This window comes from Emydura macquarii, unplaced genomic scaffold (genome assembly GCF_026122565.2).
Source record: "Emydura macquarii macquarii isolate MOO-44397 ecotype Brisbane River unplaced genomic scaffold, CSIRO-AGI_Emac_v2 contig_369, whole genome shotgun sequence".
NCBI lineage: Eukaryota > Metazoa > Chordata > Testudines > Chelidae > Emydura > Emydura macquarii.
Window position 1 is genome coordinate 738821 of NW_027130506.1, and position 22680 is coordinate 761500.

At 35.9% G+C, this 22680-nt stretch overlaps 1 protein-coding gene across 2 annotated transcripts in view; it reads right to left on the minus strand.

Moving 5' to 3' along the window:
- Positions 1–295: 295 nt before the first annotated feature.
- Positions 296–22680, minus strand: part of TRPS1 (transcriptional repressor GATA binding 1) — a 249076-nt gene continuing 226691 nt past the window's right edge. For both annotated transcript variants that reach the window (XM_067530122.1, XM_067530127.1), the window contains 2 exons: positions 7765–7887; positions 296–1400 (listed from right to left, as the gene is read on the minus strand). In XM_067530122.1, the coding sequence (XP_067386223.1) occupies positions 339–1400; positions 7765–7887 (1185 nt within the window). In that variant the 3' untranslated portion in view covers positions 296–338. The remainder of the gene's footprint in view (positions 1401–7764; positions 7888–22680) is intronic.

A 22680-nucleotide genomic window follows, 5' to 3' on the forward strand; every position in this document is an offset into this window, starting at 1 on the left:
CAAAAATTTTAGTTTTCTAGAAAAAAATTTATCACGGATATTTGTCCTGATTCATTGAATTTTGGATAGTTTTGGTGGCCCATGTACCAAATAATTATCATTTTTCCTCTCCAGCCACCATCCAATTTGTTTTTCCTTCTTGGTAACCCTCTCATTAAAAATAATAATAATAAAATAAAAAATAAAGAAAGGAAAAGAGAAAAAGAACAAGGTATTTTATATTGGATAAAGCATGCTCTCTATATGAAGTGCTGTATAGGTCTTCACAAGACATTACAAGCTATTGAATTCCCATCAAGGAAACCTATTTCTATTTAATTGTGCTAAGTGCTAAGGTTTTACTCTTTAGGTTTTCCATTCTTTTCAGCTTGTGCATTGTTCCTGTGTAGGCCCCTCTGGATGTGAGTTGTAAAGTCATACTTGTCCGTGCAAAGATACTGGCATATGCTGCACTGGAAAGGTCCACTGTCACCATGGCAACTCATATGCAAAGCATACATCACTTCATCCAGAAAGACAATGCCACAGTGCGCACACTTGGTTGAAAGTTCGTCTTGAGTACTTCTATCAACCTTCTCTACTTTTAGTACATTCAAGGGACCTTCATTTTTTACATTTGGTGGTGCCTTATTTTTCTCCTTGGAGGCACCATTTGCAGTTGGCCCAGGTCTGGAATGCTTTATCGCCAAATCTAGAGGAATGTCATTGTCTGATCCGACAGCTGAAAAATGAGGAGGCAGATTAAAGGTGGGATAAGGCACATAGTTTTGGCAAGGATTTGGTAGGCCAGGCACATGACTCAAGTAGTGTGGATTCCCAGGAATGGACAGCTTATATTTACTCCAGAATCTCAGCCAGTCAGCTTCACTCTGAAAGTCATTGTGTACAAATGGAAGTCCAAAAAGTGGGTACTGGTATTTTTCAATAGGGCTTCCAGGTGGTGAATAATTTGGGTGCTTCGCAGGTCTCATGTATTTTTCTATTGGGCTGCCTCTCTCTGAGCTTCCTTTCCCTTCTGATATTGATGAACTATTTCCTGGGTCTCCAGTACTTTCCTGAGGACTTTTTATCTGAATGTGCAAAGGTTGCATCCTTTTGTGAATATCCAGAGTTTGGCTGACCAATATTGGCTGCTGAGCAGAATGGCTTTTAGTCAATGAACCCTGGGCCTCATATTTACTCAGGCTGGGAAGCTGAATTTCTCTCTGGTGACCTTCAGTTAAATGATCATCTGACCTCCTCTCTAATGGGCTTCCATTGACTTGTTCCTCACCGCTACCCCTCTGCTGCTTGTTTAGCTGTTCAGCCTGAAGTGCCTCTGGGTTAAGGCGTTTTCTTGTTCGTCTCCTAATGATCTGTTCACCATTGTTCTGCTTAATGATGTTTAAAGGCCTGGGAGTCTGCATGGAACACATATGTAATAAATAAAAGAAACACATTAAGTAGGTCTTAATAACAATGTTGATGCAAATGTATGTTCTATTTCAGTTAAGAGCCACATTACAGGAAAGCTTTAGCAAATGTCTATTTCTACCAACAAACAAGGTCAGATAAAACACCAGAGATGAATTCCTTGTTTTAATAAAAAAACTATCAGCTGATATCTGGTTTTACCACATTAAATCTTCAATTAGTTATCATACTGTACTTGTTTACTTAAACAGTCATTAAGTGCCCAACCCTATACATGCTGAGTGCCTTCAGTGCTGACTGATGAAAAGTTCTGAATAAGAGCTAGGTAGTATTTATCATTAATTAATTATTATTATTACTACTACTATTACTACTGTTATGTTGGGGAAGTCATGAGGAGAGGAAAAAGATGAAGGAACCGCAGGAAGGGGAGGAAGACAAGACCACATGGAGTAAGGCAGAGGGAGACAGACATTGACGTCTTCATTAGGAGAGAGAGTACTAAGTTATCTGTTTGCCATATGCCCCAAATATGCAGGGCAGGTGGAGAGAGAACTACTATGACAGACCTACTGTGTGATCTCTGAAAAATACTTTTATAAGAAGCAGAAGGAGTAGTGGGAGGGACCAAAGTCAGCCCTCTTCACAAGAGGGCAACAACAAGTAGATGAAAATGGTGCTGAAAGATATGTGCCACTGTATTGGGCACACATTAAAGGAGAGCAAGAACAGTCTAAAAATCATTTCAGTTCAGCATTCTGGTAGCTGATGTTGATCTCAACCAAATGTGCCCAGAATCCTATGGTGGTTGGGACCAACAGACTGCCCTATGCCCTGCCCATTCAGTGGTTTAGTTTGATATTTTTCTCTCCTTAACATCATGTTAAAGTGTTGATTAAATTCTGGACCAACTCAATATTTTGAACAACTGGTGCTACACGTGAGATGTTATAATTTATATATCTATATATTTATAACTCTAACATTGAAAAGTCCAGTATTGGACTTTATTACTTTTATAAAGCTATTTTCTGTCTCGAGTTGCCATCTTCGTCTCCTTTTTCACCTATTTCTCCCCCTAAAATGGCTCATTCCAATGGTTAATTGCATCCTAGCCCCAGCCACTAAGTATTAAGCTTTTACTTTCTATTAAAAATTTAACTCAGAAAAAATATAAACTTTGATTTAGATATTTAATAAGTAGTGAAATTTTAACTCAGCAAAACAGCAGCAACTGAAACACATTTTCCACAGTGGGACAGCAGCAAGTCTAAAGTGAGACAAAATTGTTTTTAAGAGAAAATTAGAACATTTTAATAATAAATAATATTATTAATAATATTATTATTAATATCATGCAAATAAATTGGACAATTTACATTATTAATAATCATTTTAACATGCATTAATAGGAAAATATACTTTCCAATACAAGCGCAAAGATCTTTTCTCATCATGAGACCATCCTGAGAATGTGTCACACTGGTACAGTGCAAAAGATGTTCAGTGCTGTTGAATTTTGCTTCGTCTCTCACATTGCATTCTTCTAATTCACCCAATGTATTACATTTTCCTAACAGTGTGGATTCCTGATCTGGTTTGCCAGCTTAAACGAAATATTAATTTTAACTCCTCATATTACAGGTATAGGGCATGAGCCTGTAACTGATTAACACGCATGACTTTACTCAGGTGAGAAAAATTGTTCACAAGCCTATTTGCAGGTTCAGGTCTTTAAAGTTATATGTCATTAAGAGTACGTCTACACTTCAATCAGGCATCTGTGGCTGGATCAGGCCAGCTGAGTTGGGCTCGCATGGCTAGGGTTTATGGACTGTTTAACTGCCAGGCAGACATTAGAGCTTGGACTGAAGACTGAGCTCTGGGACATTCCCACCTTGCAGGTCCTAGCCCGATTGTCAACTTTGCCATTAAACAGCCTCTTAGCCCAAGCCCCACGAGCCCAAGTCAGCTGGTATGGGCCAGTCACCGGTTTTTAATTGCAGTATAGACATATCCCAAGTGTATAAACATATGGGCCTGATCCTGCAACTACTTAAGCACGTGAATTACTTTACTCATGTGACTATTCTCCATCTCAGTTAAATGGACTACTCACTTGAGCAAAGTCACTCACAAACTTAATACTTCACGTGAATAGGCAGTAAACGTAGAGGTTCAATACTTATAGACTGTTCCAAGTATACAGAAAGGTGTGATCTCATTTCTTAAACTATACTGGAGCTCTCAATTTGGTGAATAATAGGAAAAACAGCTTATTTTAAAAAAAATTCTTAGATTTCTCAGATATATTATTACATCCTGTATATTATATATTTATTATGATCATGTGATTTGTGAAATTATTTGCCCAGCTCTCTACAGTTGGTCAAATAATAAAAAATGTGTGATTGATTTATTTTAAAAGTATCACAAAATTCACTGAATACATTATACAGTGAACATTATTAGGCTGTTCAACATGATGTGAAATTGGTGTGACCTGACTATATTAAAAGAAAGTGACTCTGATACTGAAGTTCTTCCTCCAGTGCAGTTCCAACTGAACCTGTCTGGGGATCTGATTTGACGTTTGTAAGAACTGTTGAGGTAGGTCATGTCATCCAAGGCTGATTGAGTTTAGAGCGATGCAAAATGAATAAAAATACATATAATTCATGGCAAAAGACAAAATGGTTAAATTCTGGTGTTTTGAGAATCAAGACACTATAGAATCATAGAAGATTAGAGCTGGAAGGGACCTTAGGAAATCATCTAGTCCAACCCCCTGACCAAAGCATGACCAACTCCAACTAAATAAAAAAATAATAATAAAAAATAAATCAAGAGTACCACAAAAGTGTTAATGTGAACCACAGGAAAAGCCACTAAAAAGCAAACCTTTGCCAGTCACTACTAACAAGTGGTATCTGAGATTTATCCAATAAATTTCACCCAACAGTAAACTTTTTTTGCCAAAAAATGTAGACCCGAGTTGACCAAAACTCTTTTTGAATTTGCCAAAACGTTTCAATCAAAATCCCTCATCCCCCACTCAAAAAAATCTGAAAAAAAATCAAAATGTTTTGTTTAAATATTTTTTAAAGAAAATGTTTTATTGTTTTAATTCAATCAATGCTTTGGTTTGATTTTTATTTCAATTTTCTGTTTTGAAAAGGTAAAATGAAAAAACGAACCCACAAAAATCTAATGAACAGAATGTTTCTTTTGACCTGAAATGAATCTTTTTAGAGGTTTCAATCTGCCAAAAAAGTCAAAAATTTTCATTTTGGGTTAACCCCAAAAGACCTAGTTTTTTATATTCTTTTTCAGTTTGGCCACCAAAACAAATAATTATTTATTCAGACATCTCTACCTGAGATATCACACTTATTTTTAATATAGGCAAACATACTACCTTAGATACAACTGTATGATAGACAGTGGCAAATATTGACATTTTAATGGAGACCACTCTACATGTTTGTAGATATTAAGCATCTAATCAGAGTTTGGTGATTAAAGGCCCAAACCTTGTAAATGTGAGTAATTTTACTCATAAATGTAATATTTAAATTAATGAGATTGCTTACATACACAACTAATTTCCTCAAATAAATAAGTGTTTATAGGATTGGGCCCTTAGTTAACAATCACATAACACTATTCTTCTATTATAAACAATCCAAATAGTGTTTGAGTTACCAACAATAATCAGAAAAATAAATTCAACCTCCATTTTGTATGAAGAGTAGAACTAGGTGACAGCTTCAGCTTGACCAAAACGATTTGTGAATTTGAGTCAAATCCAGTGAATATTTTTGACCAAAATATGTTTATATCAAAATGTTTATTTTTGACGTTGTCAAAATGACACATTTGACTTTTCATTCTGAAATGGAGTTTAGCAAACATATCTAGATTTATTTTAAAATAAAACAAAACAAAAAGCCCCCCACCAATCACAGAAATGAAACAAACAAACAAATGGGAAAAAAAAAAGCATAAAGAACACTCAAAAATGAACCAAAACAAAAAGAAAAAATGTTTTCTGGGTCAAACAAAATGTTTTGCTCGACTGAATATTGAAAATTTTGCTTTTTCATTTCAGCAAGGAAAAGCAAGAAAATCTCATTTTCAATCAACCCAAAACAACTTTTTTCAGATTTTTGGTTCAGCCAAACCAAAAAAATCAATTATTTGCTCAATGTGATTGATATAGAAAACTGAATTTCACCAGGTTTATGCATTTTTTGTCAAAAGAAGATACTGTATTTTGTTTAATAGTGTAAGAAATTATCTCAAAAAATTATTTTCTTATTCAAATTATTTCTTAAAAGAAGTCAGTTTACACTGTAGTTGCTCAGTTATCATATCCTCGCAGAATAGAGGTTTAATTACTTTTTTGGCCTTTGATTGGTCAAAGTTCAATTAAAATCTTTAATGTCAGTGCCCATTAAACAGCAGCTTATTGCAATGCTTTAACAATGGATCTAAAGATAGTGTTATCTTTCCACTAGCAATATGCTAATAAATAAAGGATTTACAACTTACTACCAAGTCATACAGTTGGCAGCGCACGTTTTATATGGATTGTTTCCAATGGGTCATGGGGGTTTTATGAGGTCTTTTAATCTAAAAACTGATTCTTCTGATCTATTCACTAAGTTGTAGTAATAGTTATGGTAAAATACCAAGGTATAATTTATTTTTAATAATGAAAGTTGACATATTTTTTGAAAATGAGATTGTTATAAAAGACACAAAAAATAGTCAAACCTTAATATCAGATCAGTGTTCAAAAGCAGAATTGTCCTTCCCTTCAAAATCTCTTTAGTATATTTATAAGGCATGAGTTTTCTTTAAAACAGAAAATATATTTGGAACTTGAAGAGAACTCCATGAGTATGTTGAATTCAGCTAGTTCCAACCCAAGATGGTGGCCACAGATAATTAGTTGTATGTCAGTCTATCTTGTCCCAAGCTGATGCTGTTTGACTGGCTGAGTTGTTTTGTACCTAAAAACTGTTTTACTTAACCCCAAATGACAGCATTTAGCAATTACAGTTGACATTTTAGATTGCTGGTCAGGCTACAATTAGAATGTTGTAAAAAAAAAATATTTTCCACAAAACAGCTGCAGTGTGACTTGAGTAAGCAGGATTGTCTGATGGCTTCCACACGGCACTGGGGATAAGATTTCCAAAAGCACCTGTATCTCATTTTCAAAGTGACTTAGGCACTTAGGAGCCAAACTGTCACTAAAATTCAATGGAACTTAAGATCCTAAGTCACTTTAAAAAATGAGTATAGGGTGTTTTTGAAAATTTTGCCATAAACTCAGATTTCTGATCTTGGCTCTGAGCCCAACTTCACATGTTGCCTTGGTAAAATCCCAAACTCTTTACCTTAATTTCCCTGTCCGTAGAACAATGATAATTATTCGCCTCACAGGGATGTTGTCATGATTAGTTAGTTAATGAGCCGAATTCTGCTCACCTTCCTCTCCCAAGTAGTTCCACTAAAGTTAGTAGGATTATTCACATAAATTCATATTTGATATTTGGGCTGCATCCTACAAAATTCTGAGTACTTTGGCCCCAATCCAGAACAGCACATAAACATGACCTTGCTGGATCAGTGCCAGAGCATTCAACACCTTTCAGGATCGAGCCTAATCTGTGAAAGATGGAAAGCAACATAGATAACCAGTGATGATATTGTTATTACTTCATTACTGATCTAATAAGATGCTGAATCTTTCTCCTGCAAAGTACTGAATGTCTTCAACTGAGCAGCTTCAATGAAAGTTGAGGACTCTCAATATCTGCAGTAGATTATAAGCATCTGACAGAATTGGGCTCTGTATATAAAGAAAATAAAGCAATAACAACTTTAAGAAATTTATTAAAAGAAGAAAAGGAGGAAAAGAGAAAAATATAATTATATAGGCAAGAAGCAATGTTTTTAATTCTGATTTCTAATTTTAGGAACTTTTTTCTGGACTCCTAAACAAATATAAGCTCTGTTCAATTTTGGAGAGCTTTTGTTACAACGTACTGTATGTCTTTAAATGAAATTCCCAGAAAGGAAACCATTTTTCCTTATTCTGTATCAAAATAATTAAATGCATCACTGGTGATCTCAAACACGTCTCCCCACAGCATCCCAGCTTGTTTCATAATGAATCACATCTGATCCCAAAGTGACCATACTGAAAAAACCCTGTTAGAAAATTAACTGCAGGCCAGGGAGTGGTAGTAATCATACAACCAGACAAGACCACAGCTGCCCAGCTTCAGCTTAGCCATATAAACCTTTTTCCTGAACAAACTAGTAAGTTCTTCCTACCGAATGAAGCTTCTGATAGAGGCCACACGCATTGCATACATATCCACCATTTGCATTCTTTCGCCAGAGAGAGGTCTTTGTGGTCAGGCAATTGGCACAAAAAACTCCTGAGCCTCTACGTCTCTGAAACAGGAAGAAAAAAAAAAAGATAGGTCAGAGGTGAGTCACATGATCTGCGGAGTTAGGACAAATCAACACAGGAGTTTTGTCTCTAGACTGGCAACAATGACAGTATAAAACCACACTGCCCATAATGAGGTCAGGTTCAATTGTGCTTAATAGGCACCACTGATTTTCATTATAATTAACCTTACAGTGATGGATGAGGTGTGTGAAACACCAAAGCCTTTTCAGAATAACAGCTTTAACTTTTTGAACTTTAGGTTTTGTGACTTTAATGTTGGTTTCTAAACACACTGAATTCTGAAATACATTCTTCTGAAACTGACAGAGAACACTCTGCAAAGTTTTGCTATTTTGTTCACTGTACTTCCATTGCAAATCATTTCTTTTTTCTTTGCTTTATTTTAAAGTGTGATTAGCAACAAGTCTAAAAATACATCATTTCTAATTAATTCCAGTTTGCATCTGCTCGTACCGGTTCCTGTCACAGAGCTTATACTTCATTAACAGAATTCATGACTTTCAATTACAGTCCTTCCCACTTAATTCTAAAATCTACATATACTACCACATAATTCCCACAGCCAACTGAGAAGCAGAAGTAATCTCTGCCAAACAAATAAGAGTACAGTGATACTAATGAGACATCTTTTGAACTTCATCTGAAAGCCAGACAACACGGTCTCATCAATGGATTTATTTATTTATTTTATTTTAGTCAGGCAAAGAAAGACATGGCACAGTTCCTCCAAATACAAATTGATTTTTAACCAGGCTGAGCTCTGCATTCATCAACTTTAATAATGATCCAAGAATATTTAGAAATAGACACGTTTATGAGTATTACTTGTTAAATTCTTTCTATGGAATAATGATTTCATTAAACTTCTCATTTAAACAAGTCAGGCTGTGTTTGTGGGCATAAATACTAACAAGCAGGAAATGGAACTGTTTAGCTGAAAAAAATATCTGAATTTCAGCTCTACTCCCCATTTGCGAAGGAAAGAATTTAATAAGAAATCTTCATCTCAGATAAGAATGGGTTGGTATGGGGGAGAACAGTCTGGGTGAAAACTAATTTCATTATAAATTAAAAATTATTAACACTATAACTCAAAATTTCAAGGTTTCATAAAATTTAAGTAATTTATTTAACTTTAATCCATACTGTAGAGGAGTGGTATTCATGCCAAAAAAATACAATGGTTATAATTGTACTCTGATACATTTCAAATGGAAAGCTTTCTGCAGACATCATTTTGGCTTCAAGACTGGAACACTTTCTTGGCATTGAAAGGGCATTTGATTCATCGGGTGTTTCACAATGTATCACTAAAAAGACCTGGTGAGCAGCCAGTTCCCTATAGGGTAATTTTTCCATCCAGATGCAAGTGCTATCAGAGGCCCTCGTCAGCTAAACTAATTATGATCTTGCATTTGCTGATGCCTGCTCACTCTAACGTTCGACATCCTCCATTAATCATCAATACAAGGAAAATGAATGAAACGTAAAGAAATGAGGGCCGGTAAGCTGCACAGCCATAAAAATCTGAAATGAGTGCAATAATTTAACAAGATTGGGGAAATGTTTTTAGTGAGAACAAAGTCAGGCTAACAATCGCCCTTTTAAACTAAGAACACAATTTCATTAATATAGCAGGTTGTGCTACGTTAAGATGATATAATCAAATCTAGATTGTTATCAAGATAATCTCTCTTTCACCCCCTCACATCAACCTCTTATTCCTTCCCCTAAATAAGAATCAGCTTTTTCTAAATCTGGATGCTACAGGTCCAAACTGTATGTGACAGTCTTACGCAAATGCCCAGTTTAGTGCGTTCGTTAAATGTAACCCAAGTTGGGAATGTTTGTTCACCTAACAAGTAAATAACTAAAGTTTCTCATTTCTTTTGTGGCTGCCCCGCCAGGTTTTCTTTGCAAAACTTCACCTGGCTGCCAAATTATATTCCATAGAGTGTAATAAAAGTTTCACTAAACTAACCTCAATCTGGTCCATACAAAGGTTTACAAATCAAAGGTGCAGATTCTGTTGAGGAACCACTCTAATACATTCCTAGTTTTTGTCCTTGAAACCTATGAGTTCTTGCCGTGGTGCGTTAAAGAGGGTGGAAGTCTTAATCTGAGTGAGTCTATCCATCCTTTTCATGACTCTGCGGCTTGACGCCTGCATGCAGCAAAATACCCTCTAGCAAGGTAATGGAAGACATAAACCCAGGTTGTACTATGTCCAAATAGCTTTCTCACAAATATAAATGGTGGACAGAATTCATGGAATATTTTCACCCCATCCCTTTGTTAAGCTGTCACATTACTGTAGCATGGCATTGCTGAAAAGAGTAATGGTTACTTTTAATAAAGAAGGAAGGTCCTGACAACACTGTACATTAATTGCAACAAAAGAAGATAGTGGTTAGTTTCGAATAAGCCCCCAAAACTATAGAAAACAGAATCACAAAAGTTGTATCTTAGTTAATACATTTTTTAAAATATTTTTTTGAGATTTTCAAAGCAGGTCAGGGGATTTCAGCTACACATCTTCCACTAAAATTAATGGAAGATATGTAGGTACATTCCCTGCACTGACCTGAGAATTCCAATGACTGCCTTTAATTCATTTAGCTTCTTTTATATCATATTTGTATATCACTTTCAATTCATAATAAGATAATCAGAGATGATCTTCCCTCCATCTGAGGATCTCAGTGTGCTTTAGGAACATTAATGAATAAAGCCAGATAATACCCGTACAAGGCAGGTAAATACTATTATCCCTATTTCTTAATACCAATTGTGAAGCAGAAACACAGAAATTTTAAATTGACTTGTTTGAGGTCACATAGGAAGACTGTGGCAGAGTCAAAACTCCTGACTCTCAGTTCTGTCTATTAACCACAAGACAATCCTTCATCTCCAAGTATAATCAACGTATCACACTCATATCCTGTAAAAAACCAAGGCAGCTATATTTATAAGTCTACATTTGTTTACCTTAAAAACCATCATTATGTAGTTTTCTTCTCCTAATGAAGCCAGTATTTTAACAAACAAAATAATAAAAATATCCTTTTTGCACCATCTAGATAGTTTCTGTTGTGTCTAAAGTTTTATGAAGGCTGATGTCCAGCACAGATTATCAAAAATATTTATTTTGTGTAACTTTCGTTTTTAACCCATATGTATTTTTATGGCTTGAGAGCTAGCTTAGTTTTTAATTTACAACCTTTGTGTTCACCAGTAACTTCCAGTGATGATAGCAAATTCATAATGGATCCTTCTTCTATATTCTTTGCTAAGAATTTTGATTATGATCAGTCATTATGATGCCAAGTCAGCAAAGCACATACTTAAGTTCATTCCTATTCAGCAAAGCACTTATGTACATGCTTACGGTCTTATGACTTAAATAAGACTTGCACATGTGCTCAAGGGCTTTGGTGAATATAGGCCAAAGGCAGAAATTAATAGGTATTTATTGTTAGATTATTTTGCCTTTTCTTCGTATGAACACATATGCTATCATAGCCATAGCAGTGTCATAACAGCAACTCAGGAAAATTATGTTGACATAACCAGTAATAAGGGATTTGAACCACAGACAAAAGGGTCTAATTCTCCAATCAATACCACTAGAACTAATTGGAGCTATCCATGTAAATGACCTGTACATTCTTAGGAGAGTAAATCCAAAAGGTCTAAATAACTAAAATATGTGTCTACTCAGTTGATCTTCAATCATCTGGATCTTTATAACCTCGATATTGTAATCACAAATCCTGAAGGGACCACTATACTTAGGAGTCCGTCACTGTTTCCATTCCACTTTCTAGATTTGGGTGTTTAATATCTCGGTTGTTTCAAATCACATTGGGCTGAAACTTCGCACACAGGTTTGTCAGCCCAGATGTGGCTATTTTTTGTACTGAAAACTTTATTTAAATCAATTCAGCTGTTTATAATATGGAGACTGGCCAAAAATGAAAAAAAAAATTCTCAGGTTTTTAGAAACACTTTGACAAATCTAGGGCTGTAACGGCTTAGTTTTAAGTTTAAGTTTTTAGTTTTAGTTTCAAAGAAAAACACCTCTGAATTTGACTAGCAGTGAGGCATTCACATAGGTGGTTATTTTGGGGAGAAATGGAACTAATTTTATACAATTAAGCTATAAAAGTTTGTAATCAGTCACTGAGCATGTGCACTAGATCACTCTTTCTAACTGTTTTCTATGAATAGGAACCATATTGAAACCATGTAATTGCATAACAACCCTTGATATGCAGATTATTTACTCATATTTTTTATGGTTTCATATCTTGGCCGTTTCAAATCAAATCAGTCTGAAACTTGATACACATGATGTCAAGCCTGAATTTCCCCAAAACATTTCTGTTAACTTCTTAAGGTATTCTTCAGTTTCTAGGACTTTATTTAAAACCAAACTTAGCATCAGTGATTTATATTACATAGAAAAGCAATATTAAATATCAAATGAATAGTCCTTCCCACTACATTCATTAGGAATATTTGCAGAATCAGGTCCTTGTTTCAGAAAAGTAATAATGCACTAAATAATACTTTATAATAGGAAAAACAGTGCAGCTTAGTACAGTTTGTGATTAGACCTTTGCAAATATTGTAGCAGTGTCACTATGCTTTATATTCGTTATCCAAATACTTAAAATATAATGAAGGTATGCAATTTATGGGACTTAGCTTAGCAAAAAATACCTCAAAAAACCAAAACCAAAAAAGCCCATGTGTGTACACACACACACACACACACACACACACACACACACACACACACAGACCCATAACAACATAGCTGAAACTACTGCTTAAGAACTTTTGGGCTTTAGCGAGCTAGACTAAGTAAGCGTTCTAATACTATTTTTTTGCCCATGAAAGACATTCCTCCTTTCAAAATTCTTGTCAAAGGATGCTTTTTTAAAACTCATAAAGGCTCCACAGGCATCACCCAAGCATTTTTCTTACATCACCAGTCTTGGTTCTTGGACATAAAACTTGTCTGCTTTGCTGATTACTTTCACTTCCATATCAGGCAATAATGATGGGATGATGCCTGAGTGAGACTCTGTGAGATTACTGGCTTTCTATTCTGCTCGAAGTAGAACATCCTGCAATCTGTTTCCAGAAGACAAGGTATATAGAAATTATAAATGGTACCACAGGATGAGTGTACATCTAAGCATAGATAGTGTATTACTAGCACCGCACATAGGTTTTCCACGCATGATCAAAAAGCAAAGCTGAATGTTGGCTCTGTGATAAGACAGGCACTCCAAAAGAGAAAGGTTGGAAAGTCGGCATACATCTGACTCAGTTTTAACCATGCTGTCGTCTTAGAGAATTTGTAAGAAGCATGACTCAGACCTTTGATCACCTCTCCTGCTACCCTAGAGCTGAGAAGAATAACACAAGAACACACTGTGCACCACTTGCGTAACAGCACATTTGAACAGCATAAAATATGGGGGAGCGTCATGTCCCCATTTCAAATTTAGCAGCTCATTTCTGATGTTAACCATTTTCTCTAGATTTCTTTTCACCCAAATTAAGGCATAATTCCTAGGCAGAAGGTGGGCTGTCTGATGCTCTCCTCCATTAGGCCCTAAATTTTTTGACTGAATGCTCAGCACATAATTTACAAACTTTCCTAAATGTGTTTAAGCAAAACTGTTTCCCCTTCCCAACTTATGAAAGCCACTGCACAACATTGGGGGTTGTCATATGCAAATTTTAAATTTTACTTGTTGTAGCCATGTTTACAAGTTTAAAAAGTGGGTTTTTTTCCTCAAAACTCAAAAAAATCACCTTGAAGAACAGACCAGGCAGAGAAAATTTCAGCCTCAGAAGTTGGTTTTTCAAAAAGATGAAAATATAAAAAAGGGGGTTAAAATGGAAATTGTTTTCAATCCTAACTAGAAGTCATCAATTACCTCTTGAAGTCATGTCAAAGTACCAAACCAAAACTCCTCAGATATAAAATACCTACTCTCAGGAACAACATTAGGAATTACTTATTTTGAAAATGTGTGGTGGAGGGGTGTAAAGGAGAAGAATGCCAAGAGAAAAGTTAATATTACATGCATAATTCAAACTATAAAGTTTAGCAGAATTTTTGATGACTTGGTGCGACAATATCTTTCAACTTCTGACAACACTCTTTGCATTGACAACTATTAACTAAAGGAATCAATTCTTAGAGAAAAGCAAAATTCAGCAGAGGTATAGGAAGATCAGACATTTAAAAAAAAATTAATATCAGGGCAGCCTTTCAAAATTCTACTCTCCCATTCTCCTGGGGAAATAAATATTTTGATGTGCAAGTAAAATACATTTCAATTTTTTATATCATAATAAAAGAAAGCGAATAGATTTTGTACCTGGGCTGTAAGATGTCTTTAAAGAAACAGCAGCTCTTCACTGATGCAAAAATAAATAAATAAATAAAACCCGGCAGTCCCCTTCTCAGTTAAAACAACAACAACAACAAAAGTGTGCTGAAGTATCCTAAAATACTAAAATTTCATTACTCTTGGAACTAGAGAACATTTGCCAATCCAATCAATGAAGAAAATAAATACCCAAACCAGATATGTAAGTTACAGTAAGCACATTTCACTACCAGCCACAGTTGTATCCTTCATCCATACCCAATTCCCAACTCTTTGTTTACTATTTTACCCTGCCAAATTATATCTAATCTTCATCCTTACCCAGGAAGATGCTGGTGCCCAGCAGTTATATTTGAAACAGCACAGGCTGGAACTGATCATTATTTAATTATCTGTTAAGAGCTATACAGAATTATGTGATTGCATACATAATCATAATAATACGTTCTGCGGTGCATTACCTTTTCCTTATTGCATTTAAGCACTAACCTGCAACGTTCTGGAGTGTGCAGTGTCTCTTCCAGGCAATGCAAATTGCAGAGGTATAACTGCAATTTCATATCTTCCCCCAAGATAATACAGTGAGGACTGACATAAAAACTATGGAGACATTTGTGTGGATTGTAAATTCTGAGGCACTGAGGCTATTTTCTTTTGAATTATGTGTGTATACAGTGCACTGATAAGCTACTTTCAGTTGGAGACATTTGTTAGCATAGTTTACAATGAGTTAAACGATGAACTGATGAAGCATTGTTTTAAAAAAGAGCAGTTTCTTAAAACTGCCATTTTAACTAGGTTTGGAAAGCTTTCGGGGGCCTGATCCTGCAAGCTGTTCTGCAGCCTTACCTCCCAATGAGAGCACTAAGATGCAGCTTCTAAAATATGGCCTGCTCCTGCAGAGTTTTGCCAGTGACTGAAATGGCAGGAGGATTCACTTCTCCATGCAGGTAAATCTAATGTCTATTTTTAAAAGTTTCGGCAACACTATTAAAAAAACTTCAACCTGGAATCCTGAATTTTCTTAACAATAACTATGTCATTTTGTAATGACTGAAATCTATTCCCGAGAAAAAAAATCCTTCTTCAATAACTCACCGAGTCAATTACACAGGAAAGTACTGTAATAGGCTGTCCCCCGTCAAATAGCTCACGTACACGACTTCCTTTTCAATTACCAACTTGTCTGCATTGCCATCTGTAAAAATGAACACATACCTTGTGCTGCCAGTTTTTGCTCTTGCACTTCCATTAGTGGAACTGGCTGCAGCTGCTCGAGAAGAAAGCACTGATTGTCTTTGTTTTCCTAAAGTTTAGTTCTATTTTTCTCCCTACCGTGCGCATATCAACTCGAAATAATGCATTGTCTCTGCCAGGGTGCCCTCAGAAGTACTAAGGCCTTGTTTAATTTGTGAGCTGTGTTTTTTTCATCACAGTATATCACATACCATGGCAGATCTACCTAGAAGCATCTATCAGTCTCTCCATCACCTTTAATACATTCGCACCAGAACAGATTTTATCGGTAGCTCAGTAACTGTTGTAAAAATAACTACATGCTTCCGACTAGTCATTTCCACACATTTCAAAATCACATTGAACAGAGCATTGATGCTGCTTTTAAATTAACATTTTTAAGGACCAATGGAAACCAAAAGTAATTTATTTTAGGATTAACATTATTTCATGTGCAAAATATTTAGTATAATATAGGAGGATAGAACAGATAATCACTGTATATGTACGTGCGTGCGTGTGTGTGCCAGAGCAATGCAGAGCGAGAGTAAGAGAGAGGGAGCATGCGCGTGTGTGCTGTTTCTCACCCACATACTGACTCTAAACTTCTCCCCACTAATGATTTGCTGAAAAGGAATCGTGCTATGTTACATTTCTGAACTACTGCCTAAAAGTCAGGCATTAGTTGACACAGATTACTGCTTCTTGTGTGATACCTTGTGCTTTGTGGCTGCTGCAGCATAAGCATACTAACTAAGAAAAATCTCCAAGTGAAATTTACATCCTTTTTATTCATTAACAGACTTTTAAAAAGGACATCAGAAAGAATGTAATACAACAAATACAGCAGTGACTCTTTTTTTTCAAGCAACATCTGTACAAAATATCTTCGGTATCAGTCCTAGACATGTTAAAGGAGAAATCAAGAAAACTGGAAATGGTTCCTACTCTTTAATTTCTTTGGCGTTAGATCAAAGTGTTCAACCTGGGGTGTTTAAAATTGGGACTGCAAATCTATAATTAGTCACTTATATAAATGGACGCATTTTCTGAGGTGCAGAGTTTTGTCAGTCGAACCTTTTATTTAGATGTCTGGATATGGAGATAGGTGCCTATGTTAGGCAACAATATTTGAAAATTTAGGTATAAATACCTAGGCAAAGACTCTTTATTTATCTCATGAAATAACTACATCTGTCAAATGAACCAACGGAAGTGTAGGACAGATCTGTCCATGATCTAGTTTTGAAAGGCTGCAGTAGCAGCCAGCAGACGTTTGCAGAACCTAGCTAATGTGATAGCTATTGAGGGACCCAATCCTGCAAGCACTCCATGCTACAATGAGAGTTTCAAGCACGAAGCTGCTAGAATTCCTGCATCTCACCTACTGGTGTCAGATTCCCTCTTCCACAGAAATGGACATCAGATGGCCAAGATACATTATGTTTTTTTTTTAAACACCGTCATTTAAAAATCATTCCATGACCTTACTAAAGCTTATCTAATCTCTGTTTGTAGAGAACTGATCAGAAAACACTGCTCCCTGTAATAGCTAGGAGTTGAGAGTAGGAATTCTCACTTGTAGATTTCAAGATTGTAGCTTCCAAAACCAGAGATGGACAGGCTCTTAAGGGGTAATATTTTCAAAAGCTAATAAGTGATTTAGAATCCTGAGTCCCATTGACTGTAGATAGGACTTAACCTCCTCCCTCGCTTAGGTGATTTGACAATGTTACCCAAACTCTGGTAATTAACTGAAAGTATTTACAATTTTCCTTTTTTAAATGATTATCTTAAGAGCATCCTTAGGTTTGATCCAATTTTAAGATGCTCTGTAGGGCAGCAGGGCAAATTTTAAAAAGGCACAAAGAGCAGATAGGTGCCTCACTCCCATTGAAATTTAATGGTAGTAATTTGCCTAATTGGCACCTGAAAATCTTTTCCAGTATCTTTAATATTAAAACATTTAAATTTCTTAAAAACAACCACCGCCACCAAACACTTCACATAGGGCAGTTATATGACCTGCACTTGTTGAGAAGTTAAAGGAAATACACCTTCAGTCTGATGACTTGCCGTCTTCTTGAGACATATTGGTATTAGGGATAGAACCACGGTCCATGGAAGTCAATGGGAGCCTGCCCATTTATTTCTTCTAGCTTTGGATCGGGCCTTTATTGCAAGCCTTGTCATGTGCTATTGCTACAGTGGTTTCCATTAAAAAAAAAAACAACATGTACCAACCAATACCACACAATTTCCATAATTATTTCCTATTGTAAGCTTCGTGAGGACCTGTGGTATCTGGGATACCACAGTGTGGTAAATACTGGAAAGTGATGGCCTTTTAATAGCGACCTTTTTCATCTAATCCAATCCATCTCAAATATCTCCAGAGATAAAAAGACAATATGGCACCAAACAGATATAAATGGTTAGCTCTAGTCTAACCATTCTTTCTGTGTCTCATGACCTTACCTTAAGCAAAATAATGGTTAAGGGATAATTTTTACATTTTATATTTTTATATCTATTCCACCTTTAAGTAGATAAACGTTTCCCATTTTAACTTAAACTTTCTTTAATTTATGAAAGCCTTGGATCAGACGCAGAGGCTTTTCCTTCTTTGCATTTGATTTTGTACTTGGCTTTAAAAATAATATCCATAAAAATTCTATTGATAGTAAAATGTTATTGAAATAGAACCTTATCAGGATGTGAAGTCCATAGAAATGCACAGGTGGTAAATTATTTACAAGAGGGCTTCCCTATTCTCTATCTTCAAAGGAAATTTATTGGGAATAGTTAAGAAAAGATTAATAAAACATCAGATATAAGGTCTACAGCAATTTTAGGGTCTGTCCCCTAGTGTATATCAAGAGCTAAATGCATGCTGTTTTGTTGCAGAATTAATTTAGAGTATTCTGTGGTTTTACCTATAAATACGAAGAAGAAGAGAAGGAAAAAGGACAATTTCCCTACAATTTTGGAGACATTTCTTCTTGTGCACTTCCAACAACCCTTCCCTTTAAACTGTCCAGGACTTTGGAACAAGTGAAGAGACCAAGTTGTACTCATGACACAAGATGTAGGGTGACCAGATAGCAAGTGTGAAAAATCGGGACGAGGTGGGGGGGTAAAAGGCACTTATATAAGAAAAAGCCCTAAATATCAGGACTGTCCCTATAAAATCGGATGTGTTGGGAGTTTTAGGCCAGTGAGGGTATACTGACCTCTAGTCTGACAGGATGTATTCAGTAAAGTTAGTATTGGAAAGGAAAAACCCTAGATCCCGATCAAGTTTGGTCTTGTAGAGGTAGCATTGTTTATGATTATTTTCTAAGTTGTCTTGACTCACCTTAAATTATTTGTCCAGAACATAATTCAAAGCAGAAGTCACAACATTTTGGACAGACCTACTGCATAGTAAAGGAAAACATTTTTCTTGATAACATACCTCAGCAATAATTTGAGGTTCCTCTTCCTATGTTATGGATTGGTGTATAATGTGTGCAGTGTATTTTTATACACAAACTTATGCACACAAACACGAGAATATAGCTACAGCCCAATTACTTTTATTTTATTTTATTTTCAAACAAATATGTTTCCAGTGTCTCTGTTATAATTGCTACTTTCCCTTTAACATTAAAAGAAAGGGGCAGCCTCTTAACTCGCTCAAGGCTGCAGGTTCAAAGTTCACATGGTTAAAGTCACTTCTTATAGCCTGAACTGTACTGAAACTATTGTTTTTAATTCCACCTGGCATTGTGAATCTGATGCTGGCAGCAGTCACCATTCTGTTAAATGGCATCAGTTTGACACCAGCAGTATGGGAGCCAAATGTAAGAAACCAAGAGTAATTTTTCCATCACAAGTTCTGTACATAATTGGGTTCATTTACCTACATAGTGTGAGAGTAATCAGGCTTTATTTGGGAAAAAAACACAAGGGATTGGGAAGGTAATATTAATGGAAATCTGCACCAAAGAGGGAGGGTGAGATACAGTACAAGCCGTCCTCCATCGCCATAGCTAATTTACCCTAGACTCCTTCTGAGGTACCACTAAAGTTGTGTAAATGAAGTTGCCTAGGCAGCAGTGCATTTTAAATGCATTCAGTGTCCTTGCAAAAGCTAATGTAGAACAGCAACTCATCTACATAATCTTCATGGTAGGTAAATATTATTGCATCCATTTTACAACTGGAGAAGCAAATGTAGCAAGATTATATGATTTGCCTAAAACCAGTGGCAGAGCAGAGATTAGAACTCAAAATAAACTCCTAGACCCTGTCCTCTGATCAATTCATTAGATTATGCTGCTTTGGTTTGCGTACAAGACGGAAAATGGCTTCCAGTTCTGTACACAGAGCTCTTAAATTACTGGTGCCACAAATGATATGATGTCATCCTGAAGCCTGACCATTGGCAGGTTCAGCCAGCAGGCTCAGAAATACCAGTTTGAAATTAAAATGTTATTCCTCAACTTCCCACGAGACTAATGTGCAGGCAAAATGGATGCAACTTCTCATTAAGTGGCTACATCCAAAATGATTTCTGTTGTATTGGTGAAGCCATGGCTCTGATCCTCTTAAGACTTTCCTTTTAAATTTGATTCGGGTTTTCCTTAGCAATGAATGTCAAATTTCTCTCACACTCTGCTTGTATGTTTATTACATTATGGTCAAATCCTCTTGGCTGACAGAAGAGGTACTCAGGACAGGGACAAATTTACAAACTGCAAGTCTGATATTTAATCAATAAGCTCAGAATTTTCTCCGTTGGGGGAAATCAAAATAAAACAAAACAAAATGCCCCAAAACTCTGCAAATCTTTGCCAAATATCCTCTTTCTGGGAACGAACAGGGAAAAAGCTCTGTTCTCTAGAAATGTTACAGACGAAACGTGTATTGCTGTCTATGCCATGAAATAGGCTTTCATATCTTGTGGCCAGTCAGATAGCATAGGCTTGGCTATGAAAACTTAGAACTATATCGTTCCCTTGCAGTCAAATTGGCAGAAGGGTATGAAGGGCATGGAAGACACTACAAGATTCACATTGTGACAAATGTTCCATCCAGCAAACAGGGTTTTGGGAAGGCCAACACCTGTCAGTGGTAAGCATCCTGGACCCCTGGCTCAGTCAGCCTGGGCATGGTACAGAACCAGCACCGTTGGTCTCATGAATAACCTCCTATCCATTGACATGTGAATGCAGGTAACAGAAATGTTTTTATGGGAAAAGATCATTTTAAAATCAAGTTGCTTGCACTGATGAGATATGTTAACTCTCTGAGATTATAATACTTCACATTAATTCCTGCCATTAGCCACTAGGGACATTTTGTGCCTATCTTCTTTCATTATTAGCACTTCTAAACTAATGGGCAACTTTCAGAAAATCCTCAACATAAGCAGCAAAGTTAAACGAAGTTTCTTTGCTGTATGTTCAATAGAGTTTTGTTTTTGGTCTAATTCAACTCTAAATTCCTTTGCCCAACAAAGAGGCAAATCCTGCCCTAGTTTATACCTAGTGTAATCCCATTGATTTCAATGTATTTGCATGAAGTGAAGGCAGAATTTGGCCCAAAGTTTGTAGAAAATTAAAAAAGAAACAACAACAAAAAGCCCCCACCCAACCTTACATAGTGTATCTCATTCCCTGATTTATGCCCTGCTGCTTGGACACTAAGAGACAAAACAAGCCTCTTTATTCCGTATTTGTGATATTAAATGTTTCTTCAATATTGTAGTACATATTACAGCTTAAATCCATTGAGAGTCTCATTTTTACTAGAACTGTTAAATGATTAATGATCTTGTTATGAAACAGTCTTGTACTTTTCTTACAGAATACTGCATTCTACCTACAAAACTTGGTTTTACGTGTTAATTACTGGCAGATTGTAGGGAACAGGCAATTTCACAAATTTGAATGTGTCATCTTAAAGTCAGATTCAATTAAAAAAAAAATCTGTGGCCTGATTCTGAAGCATTAAGGTAGAAGTTTTAATAGGTGCATGCACACTCAGACACACACACTATGAAATTTAGTATTTCATACTCCTTCACAATACATTGTCCTCTATGCAGTATAGAGGTGCACTGTTTTATTAATAACAAGATATCAAATCAGTTGACAAAGGGGGCAGAACTGCTCTGACTGTTAGTTTTTAATGATGGGTATACCCTTACTCATGCTGAGTAGCACCAGGAGCAGTCCCATTTGAAGTAAATGGGACCAGTATGGAGTAAGATAGCACTGAACTGGGGTAAAAGTGTCAGAATCTGGCTTCAACAAATCTCATTATTTTAATTTACCCAATCATGGAGAGTGAGAAAAGAAAGCTCTATATTCATCAGTCTGTATGGGGGTCTTACCCACTATTTTTCCTGCGTATATGTGTCACTCTGCTACTCTATATGGAATGACTAATTGCCAGGAAAGCTGCTACACATTAGATACAGATCACTGGATGTTCTGGTACCTTTGAAACATACAACTGCTTTCATTATGCACAGAAACCCATTAATAGGTTTTGCATGAATTTCTGTGCTTTCAATGCTGGAAGGAGTAAGGGTGAGGACACACTAGTGTTGTATTTTAAGTTTTTGTCAGATTTCAGTCATTCTAATAAATTATTAAGTGATAATGCCCATCTCACTTTTTTCCATTTCATCAATCAATAAATCATTCAATCAATAAAAGAAGAGGAAGGATATGTGGATGCTGTGGACAGATACCGTGTTCAAGTGAAATGAAGAGGTTGATAGATAATATGACAATAGTTGGCAATATCAAAGAAAAGAGCTAACATTTAATTAAGTCTATTTTCACTTTATTTAAATAAAAAGTCTTCAAGAGAAAAAGTTTTCCAATTAGGTCTCAGCCAATTTTAGGCCACACTGAATGTAAAATAAACTATTATTTAATCAAATTCAGGCATATTAGTCTCACTCCTGCTGACAACTTCAATTAGAATATTTTTGCTTCATACAAAGAAAAAGAAGTGCTCGTGATCTTTAAACTGCTATGGCTTCTACAGAACATCTGGTTACAATTTTTGAGATATCCAACCATCAAACTTCTATCTCCATGAAACAGTTTACTCAAGATT